The following is a 9,242-nucleotide window of genomic DNA, read 5'->3' as shown; positions in this document are numbered from 1 at the left end:
CTGCAGACTGGGGAAGGCTTTCTCCGCTCGGGACAAACAACTCGGCCCAGCAGGGAGCGGGACCACGGGCACGCGGGACAAATGTCTCCGCCGCCTGGTGACAGCGGCCGGCCCCGCCGGGGGACCCGGCCCCTGCCCTGCCCTGCCCTGCCCGGCCCGGCCCGGCTGCTGGGAGCGGGGGAGGGCTCCCACGGGACCTGCTTTCTGTTCTCAAAGCACCTCCTCGCTCCTCGGGCCCAAACCTGAAGTTGTCTTAAGAAACTGAGCTCTCTCCTCGAGCCCCCGTTTCTGCTGATCTCACACTTTCCCACGAATAGGGGTTTCCTTTCAGTGTCACCAAGGTCAGTTTATCCTATAAATCAAGGGCAAACAACCCTCATCTGCAGCTTCTGCTGCTCAGTCTTCCCAGCTTGGGCTAAGGGGAGAGGCGAATTCCTACTGCAGAGATTCTTGTAAATCCCGGAGCCCGACACAGAGGAGGAAAGAAATCCAGACACTCCGTGGTACCAGGAGAGGCCTTGTTGCCAATGTGGTGTTAATAAAGGAGGAAATCATTAAAAGCCTCTCAATTTCTAATTTAATTTTCCTTGTAATGCTCATTTCAAACATTCCATCCAGCCCGAAACCAACAGTCCCTGCCGTGGGGAGCGTCGAGGTTCAGCTCCACACGCAAATGTGTTTGCTCCGAGTGTGGGCGCCCAGGGGTCGGGCACTGGATCCGAGTGCCAAGCGGGAGGGACTCCCCCTCCCCTTGGACATCCCGGCCGCCTTTCTTACAGAATTACTGGCTGGTATTTTACTACATCTAAAAAAGATTTCTTTCCCCTCGGTAGCTGCGAAGCGCTTTAATGTGTGCAGCCAGATCGTGTGGTTAAAAACAGGCAATGAAATCAGAAATCGGATCCCAGGCTCTACTGGGTGGAAGCGACCGTGATAGCGAGGACCAAGGGTAGTTTTCCAATGTTGTTTGAATCGCACGAGTAATGAAGTGACAAAGACTAAACCTGTTCCTTTTTGCCGCAAAGTCTAGGGACCGGGTCAGCGAGGAGCTAATGTTTTGAAGCCGGGGTAAGAGAGGGATCGTGGAAGAAAAGGAGGCTCTGGGACAAATTTAAAGAAAAGGAGGCTCTTGGACAGATTTAAACACACGTTAAATACTAGTGGTTTCGTTTTCCTGGACCACCACTTCGGAGGAAAACAAAATAAAGCGTAAGAACGAGAGCAATTAGGTGACATTTGAACTTCCTGTCTGAGCAAATTTGGCCTGATTGCGAAAACGAGAGAGGTGAATTTCTCCCTCATTGCCAGAAGATGCCTTGACTGCTCAGTGCCTGATTGGGTAAGGAATATGTATCATACACAGCGCTATGCAAGGTCATGGTGGGATTACTTAGTGATAGGGAAGCCGCACACAGATCCATGTGTGCGCTGGCCTGAGACAGATGCAGCTCGCGAGCAGGGCTCGTTTTCTTTAGTCTACCTCGTCTGTCCTCCAATGAAACTGCCATTGGCAGAGCATTGGTACGAATAGTGTTAGTGGTAGCATTAGGACTAGTATCACCGCTCTACAGATATGTTGTACGTCTCAACCACAGGAAAGATGACAAAGCCATGAGGGAAATACAGTGCCCGAGCTAGGGACTAACGTAAGAGGGATGGGGGGAGCCATCCCACAGGATCTGGCTGCACATTAAAGCGCTACTAACTAATCGTAGTCTCGGGTGCCTGCTGGAACTCGAGATCTGCGCGAGTTCCAGCTGTGGAAGAGTTCAAGCTACGGAGAAATAGACATGAAATTAAGCTGGGCAGCTTCCTGCTTCGAAACAAGACGCCGAAATGTTCCTGCCCCGGGGACAGGAGGTGCTCGGGACCCCTCTGGCGTCCTGTGCGGACAGATCAGTGTCTTACCTTGGTCTGTGATGGACCGGATCCCCAGGATGTCCGTGACCGAGTGGGAGGAGGGCCAGGTGCGCGGCATGGCCATGGCGCTGGGGATGGCTGGCACCCCCGGGGCGGTGGGTCCCTTGCCCCCCGCCGCCGCGATGGGACTGGGGTAGGAGTAGATGTGGTTGTAGGGCAGGGCGGGCTGGGGAGGCGGCTGGTGCTGTTTGTAGGAGTCGTAGTGACTCTGCTGGGAAAGGTTTCCGATTTTGTTCCGGAGGATCCGGCTGATGGAGCTGACGGAGGGCACGTTGTACTTGTCGCACACGCCGTCTGCCAGCAGGCGATCCCGGATCTCCCAGGCGAAGATGCCCGGATCCCTTTGTTTGTAGGTCCGGATGTGTTTCACCACCGTGGGGGTGGTGACCCGGGGCTTGCTGCCTCCGATCGCCCCGGGTAGGATGGAGCCAGTCTCGTTGTAGCGAGCCAAGATTTTGCTGACACAGCCATGGGAAACCCGCAGTTGTCGGCTGATGTCACAGGGTCGGATGCCCAGCTGGGCCAGTTCCACAATCCGGAGCCTGATGGCATTGGGCAGGGGTCTCCCATTCACGAACACCCCGCCGAGCTGGTTCACCTCCCCAAAGGCAGGCTCTGCAAGCAAACACACAGCACACGCATTGGACACGGTAAAGCTGGTTAAGGGGGGAGGGGAGGGGAGAGGGGCGTCTGGACTCAGCGGCAGCACAAGGCAGATGGCACTCAGCAAAGTCACTTCACTCGCATTTTTCCCCCCAAGGAAAAACAAAATCTCGTGTTATCGACACAGGAAAAATCCGCGGAAAATACTTTGCATTGGGCGAGAAGCGTATTCCAAAAACGCACATTCCAGAGATGAAAAATGAGCTCGGGCGAGCAGACAAATCTGCAAGAAGGAGCCCCGCGAAAGCGAGCACACCCGGGGCACTGAGCTCTGCAAACTCCGCGGAGCCGGGAGAAAACCAGCCTTCACTTAGAGGGGGGAAAACAAGAAAAAGAAGAAAAGAAAAGAAACACACCCTCCCCCACCAAATCTGGGTGCTGCTCGTTTCTATTCGCGCCGCTTTGTTAACAGCACCATTACACCGCCCTGCAAGGCAAACGGGTTACATTTTGAACTGCTCAGATCGGTGTCAGCAATAATATACAACGTGCCACGGGCTCCAGCCATCCATTAGGCTGCGGCCCTTTAATACTCACTCTCCTAATAGCATTAATAATAAACCAAGCAGTCATTAGCTCGCTCCAGTCTGCGCTGCTGACCCTTCACATGTTCCTACAGCTCGTCGGAACACGGACAAAGTCAATAAGCAAATTGTGGCTGCCCATGATCTCACCCTGGTGCTCTGCCTTGACAGCCCGTGAGTCCTCCTGTAGCTCCCAGCCACTTACCCATTGCTCTTTAGCAGGACACCAGGGAGGCTACTCTAGCTGCCAAGAGGCAACCTAACAACCGGGTCGGTGTCCCAGCCTCCTGCACTGCCGGCTGGAAGAGCCCCCGGGTCCCTCTGATTTCCACTGAGGAGATAGCGAGCATGTAAGGAAAAAGGACTACAAGGAAGTCTGTTTCCCGATGAAAGAGACTTGAGTTCTGCATTTCAATCTCACGGCAACGTGGGCAGGGCTGGGCTGGGCAGGACGTCCCAGTCTATCAGTCACCAGAGGCCCGCCCCCTGGGGGGCGGACCCTAGGCAAAGCGAGCTCCCTATTGGCAGGGCCCGATGACAGACAGCATCTTCCTAGAAGGCTCTTCCGCTCCTTCTTGCAGGCATGCTCAGCACCTGGATTGCTAATACAATAGAAATGAATATTTAATACCTGCGTAGTGGTAAGTTACACAGAAACTGGCAGTGCGCTGAATACTTAAATGCTACCACTTTTGTAAGTCATTCTTTTTTGAGGGGAAAAAAATACTAATAATTTGTTCTGTCTGCTGGGTGCGTCAGAGCTCTTAAATTGACTTATTTCCAGGGGTTGGCAGCACCTTTAATATAATATGCTGCTACCAGTAGGACAGATGTGAAGCTCATCTCTCTCCAGAGAGAAGCAATTAGTTCAAAGTCTGAAACTATGTTTGCCTTTTGGTCCATACCAGTGTCTGTGCCATGGTTCCTTGTAAAGCGAATTATCAGAAAGAAGAAAAAAGGGGGTTGATCTTTATACGCAGCAACTGCTGTTGGCAGCTTCACAGGAAAGTAGGAGAGAAGTCTGCTGAAATAAATCAGGGCTTTTTAACATTTCTGCCCCAGAGAATGGGATTTGGTTGTATTTTTATGCGCTCATCTGGCTGCACTTTCACAAATAAAATGCCTTTTCCTATGTGAACGTGCGATCAAGCTGAGGCACCACAGAGCTGTCAGTGTTAAAGGTAAAATGGTGTTAGGAACCAGGAGTATATAGCAAAGTAAAGTCAGTCCGCGAGCTGTGCGGATGCGGCGGTATTCAGCGGATAGGCATTCAGCAGGGCTCAGAGGAGAACCCGTTGTCTTTTGACCTCCTTGGTGTTGGGTTGGGTGCTCTTGGGACAATTTCCCCTTCCTATCCTAAACATGACCTCCTGTTTGGCTACCCGATGTGAAGCCTTGGAGCTGATTGTGACTTCTTCAAAAACCCGAGCATAGCTAAAAAACAAAAAAAACCAACAACCCCTAAACAGTGACAAGAAAATCAACCAGGAAAGTTAGCTGGCATAGGAGGATGCGTGGTTCATCGTATGTTTCTGCATATGTGTGAATGTATTAGGCGTGTTTTTGTTGGCTTTGGAGCGCGTACGGTTCATGATCTATGTGCGTGGACACACTTACGCGGGTCCCACAAATATTTCACTACACACACAGCTTAAACCTTCTCCAGTTCCAACCAGGATTCTCGTCTTTTTCCTTCAAATGTTGCGTTTTGCAACACTCGAGTTTACAAGGATCGGTGAACGTTTCTTCACCTAGGAATTACTTCTTGTGGATAAACTACCTGACAATAAAAGGATTTTTAAAAATGTGATTTGCCTTCAACGGAGTGTTTGCTTTGCTTCCAGAAATCCTTTTCAGATGAAATAGGTGAAACCGAGGGCATTTTTGAAAGCAGTGAGTTAGTTAGAAACCCGAACGGAATGTAAATGAATGCAGGGCTTTGCTGTGCAATGTTTTTTGAGCTCAAGTAAACCTGCACGCCATAGAAATGAGTGGGATAGTCCAGGAAACAGCACGAGGATCGGTGAACCTCGGTGGAGGGAAGGGAGGGCATGAGTCAGTTACGGATTTTTTTGTAATCAAATAGCGATAGGGACGTTGGGATCTGCCGTGCCTCGAGCCTATGCGCACTGTGCCGGGGTTCCGGCATTTGCCTAGTCACCATAGCATAGTTGGCAATCGTGAAATAGGCTCACTTTCACGCAGCGACACCAGCTTCCTCCGCTGTGCAGCGCCTTGACACCGCTCCGCGCTCTTCAGCTGAGCGGGCTCAGAGGAGCTGCTGGGAACAGAAATACTTTTGTGACCGGCCGTGGGCGCTTTCTGTGTCTTGTGAAAGCGGAGGCAGTGATGTCTGGAAGACTAACACCGCACTAATCGAGGTTCGTTATGTCGTTTAAGATGCAGGGGAGGAGGGCATGGCCGTAACGCTTCCGATCTGAATCACGCAGCCGCCTTTCGGAACTGGAATCGTTAGACGAAGCCTCTACAAGAGCCGGTATTTTCTTCAGCTACGGTTTCCCCTCTGCCTTTCCCGACTAGAGTTGCAACATATCCCACCTTTGCCTACATGACTGCATGCTAGCACTAAAACCAGGACCTTGCCCTAGGGATGTCCAAAGATGCTCAGGGCTGCCCACATGCATGCTCTGTGCGGCAGTCGCTGCCTAGTAGCTTTCCTGGCCGCTTGTTCCTGGGAAGTGGGGTGCGCAGGGGAGCTCGCCAGGCTCAGGGCGCTTGGACTTGGGGTGAGAGCCAGGCGCTGGAGGGCCCGATCCCGTAGCCCGGGGCTCAGTCCCCCCAGCCCGCAGTGCCCTCTGGACTGTCGCATCAGCCTGGTGCCTCCCCCCGTCTCCTCCAGCATCTTCCAACCTGTCTGCCCCGCTCTGCCCCCGCCCGCGCCTCCGAGCCCTGGGATATTCGGTTTCTTTTCCTTTCTCAATGTGTGTTCCTGATGTGGTCCTGTCGGAAAAGCTCGTTTACTCTGCCCGGGTCTCCAGTGGTTTAAGGATAATGTTTATCAGAAGTGAACGTGCTCAACTTGTTTCCATTTAACTGCTGAGTGCGGGCTGAAATAACAAAGGTCACATCCACAGTGAGTCGGCAGAGGGCAGGGGGAGCCGCGAGGGGGAGGAAAACATTATCATATACAACGGCCTGTTGATCGCGGGGACCTGCCTGGCAAAAAGATTAATTTCAGGTACAAAATGCAATAATGAGTGTGCACGGCTGCTTCCGGCCCAGCAGGCGGACAGTGGGGCGGACACTGGCAGAGGTTAATCAGCACGTTTGGGAAAGCGGGGTGGGGTTAGGAGGGGAGTCCGGGGCGGGGGAGCCGGGAAGAGCCCTGTGTGCAAGTGAAACCTGCCGGGTCCCGAGCTCAGGTCCGGCCGAGCAGAGTCGGGCCCTGGGACTCGGCAGGGAGCTGGGCTCGGCTCTGCCCCCACGCGCCGCTGGCGGGGCCCGGCCCGTGTGCGATGCCGGGGTGGCGACGCCCCGATCTCCGCGTTACAGCGCGGCGGCGGGTGACCCGGCTGTCGGGGCCTTGTTCACCATGTGTTTCCTTAGAGGCGACCGATGTTACCGGTGCCTGCCCCCCGCGCTCCCGGCCGGAGTAACGAGCGGGACCCCGGCTTCCAGCGGCCGCTTTGCCCCTGCGCCGGCCCGGGGTGACATCGCCCCGCTCAGACTTGCCCCTCGTTGACAACCGCGTTTTGTCCGACTGCCTGAGGGCCGATCGACGTACGTTTTTTAGAAGATGTAGGACCTAGTCCGGCCAATCATCCCCCTTCCCCGGAGCCGAAGTCCCACTCGCCTGCAGGGGTGACGGGAAATGCAGGATCTGGCCACCTGGTTGCATCGCCCTTTCAACAGGCAGGCGACCAAGTCACTGGCAGATAGTGGCTTTCGTCAACCTCTTTGGGGTTGATGGAGTTATTAGGGCGGGGGAGCTACTGGGTGCTTGCTTCCCGAAACCGGTGATGGGGGAGCTTGGTTCCTCCGACTAAAGTCCATGAAACAGTTCAATGGGAGTTCAAGCAGGCCAAGAGGGGACGCGCCTCCCCTCCCCTTTGCTTCCATTCGGGAGCCCTCGTCTACACTGGGCTTGCACGACGATGTCGCGGTGGCTACTGGAGTCCGTGCACTTTAATTCAGCTCTCAGGTGGCAGCACTAGCTGGGGGTTGCGGCTCACTGAGACACTCCCGCGCGCGTGCACCCCACCCCGCGTGGGCGGTAGAACTCGCCGGTGGATCTACGCACGCTGCGATTTCCACGCGGACTTTCCGGACCCGACCTTGGCGCCTTTTCCGCTGCATTGCAAAGCGGCCGAAAGAAACGACAAAGCCTCCCGCCTGTCCCCAGTGTGCTGCTTTTCGTTGATCTTTAAAGGAACCCAAATCACCTCCCCCGCCCCGCCAGTACAGACAGTGATTGGATTGAGCACGAGCTCAAATAAGGCATAACGGGCTAGATCTTTTATTGAAAACGCTTTCGCGCGGAGCACGCCTAACGCCGGCTCTCGGCGAGAGGCAGTTTCCTGGATGTGCTTCAGCGGCTGGAAAAGCCTGGCACTGGTGTCACTCCGGCCCCCCGCGGCGCAGAGACGCGATGCCGGCCCGCGCCGCGCGGGGAGGCGATGCACTGCAGCCCCCGCCGGGCAAGGAGCGCGCCGAGCCCGGGCAGCGAGGCTGCGAGCGCCTCGGAGGCAGCGACCGGCAGAGCGAGCAAGCAGCTGGGGCAGGACCGGCGGGAGGGCGGAGGGAAGTTGTTGTGGACACAGCTGGCGGTGCAGAGAGAAAAGGAGCTAGCTCCGTGTGGGTTTCTCCCGAGGAGGCGGGCCGGCCCGGGCCACTGGCCACTGAGTGCAAACAGGACCTTTGATCTGGCCCACTTGGGCATCCTGTTAGGGCTGGGGCTGGGGCAGCAGAATGACCCACAGTGGCAGGAGGCGTAGACAGATGAGGTTATTTTAACCACCTGGAAACCTACTATAGTCTTTTTTTAATTGTGCTCTGCCACCGAATTGGAGAAGGAGCCGGGTCTGGAGTGACAGGGGGCGGTGTACTGTGAGAGCTAATTGCTCTGCGTACAATGCGACACGTTGCAGGAAGAATCATATGTAAGACTGGGCTTATTTTTAAAAAGAAAATAAGCTACCCCTCCCTGTCTTCTGATCAAACCGCCCGGTGGGGGACTAAAGGGCTAACATAACTAAATAGTCATGTTTCCCCGCCTGGCTAGTAGAGGGGATTTTTCTGAAGTGTCTCCCAGCATAGAAGCGGGATCTTGGACTCTGCCTTGCCTTAGATGGACACGGAGAGACGTAGTTCAAGATGGCCTTTTGCTAGAGCCCAGTGTGTTGAGTACCCAGATACAGAGGAGAAGAGATGGCATCTTTCGATGTGCTCGGGGGGGTTGACCAAAGGTGCCTCCTGGGACTCGCTGTGGCATTGCACGGGGTCTCCTGAACCCCTCCCTCCCCGCCCCCCCGGCCTATTTCTACCGTGTTTTCAGATGTACTAACGCACTTAAACAAAGCCCCTGACAGCCTCGCTGCTGAAAGTGTCTTTCAACATAATGGAGAGGAAGAGCTTTTCGAAAGCGAGCTCTTCTCCTAGCCGGAGAGCCGCCATCCAAACGTTTGCAGCAGTGACTGCAGCAACTGCAAACCGAGCGTGCAGCTTGCGCCGCCCCGCAGCCCCGGGCGCTCGCGGCGCTTCCAGGCCGCCTGCGTGCGGAGCAGGGGCCGTGGGAAGAGGGATCCCGGCTACGCGGTGCAGATCGCACTTTTTACCCATCCTGTTATTAGCCTCGTTGCCTTTTGTATCCTCAGGTCTGCTGACCCCGGGGAGGTCTGTGCTACACTTGTGTTTTCCGCGTTTTTAGAACGAATGCTTCTGTCCTAGACCTGTGTAGAGACAGATTCATACAGATGTGTGAGTGTTACGCCTGAGATTTAACTTTCTGTCTGTCTGTCTCCCTCTCTCCATATATATATATATATATATATATATATAATATAATTGTATATTATATAGTATGTATATGGCTCTCTGTGTGCCTACACTGAGTGAAAATAAATTACTATTCAAATGCATAAGCAAATATTTCCAGAGGCTTTAGAGTGACCAACA

General features: G+C 54.4%; 1 protein-coding gene and 1 long non-coding RNA gene across 2 annotated transcripts in view; one reads left to right on the top strand and one right to left on the bottom strand.

Moving 5' to 3' along the window:
• The window catches only part of PAX9 (paired box 9), a 19,597-nt gene extending 16,065 nt beyond the window's left edge, over positions 1-3,532 (bottom strand). The window contains exons 1-2 of the mRNA XM_019552245.1: positions 3,313-3,532; positions 1,909-2,535 (exon numbers count right to left, since the gene is read on the bottom strand). Coding sequence (XP_019407790.1) covers positions 1,909-2,535; positions 3,313-3,316 — 631 coding nt within the window. The 5' untranslated portion in view covers positions 3,317-3,532. The remainder of the gene's footprint in view (positions 1-1,908; positions 2,536-3,312) is intronic.
• A 131-nt stretch (positions 3,533-3,663) lies between these two features.
• LOC109321627 lies at positions 3,664-7,760 on the top strand. Its single transcript, XR_002104115.1, has 3 exons — positions 3,664-3,748; positions 5,514-6,306; positions 7,263-7,760. It is a non-coding gene; the product is annotated as an uncharacterized LOC109321627 (long non-coding RNA).
• Positions 7,761-9,242: the final 1,482 nt, after the last annotated feature.

Source organism: Crocodylus porosus, unplaced genomic scaffold, assembly GCF_001723895.1.
Source record: "Crocodylus porosus isolate Cpor-Errol unplaced genomic scaffold, CroPor_comp1, whole genome shotgun sequence".
NCBI lineage: Eukaryota > Metazoa > Chordata > Crocodylia > Crocodylidae > Crocodylus > Crocodylus porosus.
Note: the sequence above shows the minus strand (reverse complement) of the source record. Positions and strands in the feature narration are given on the sequence as shown.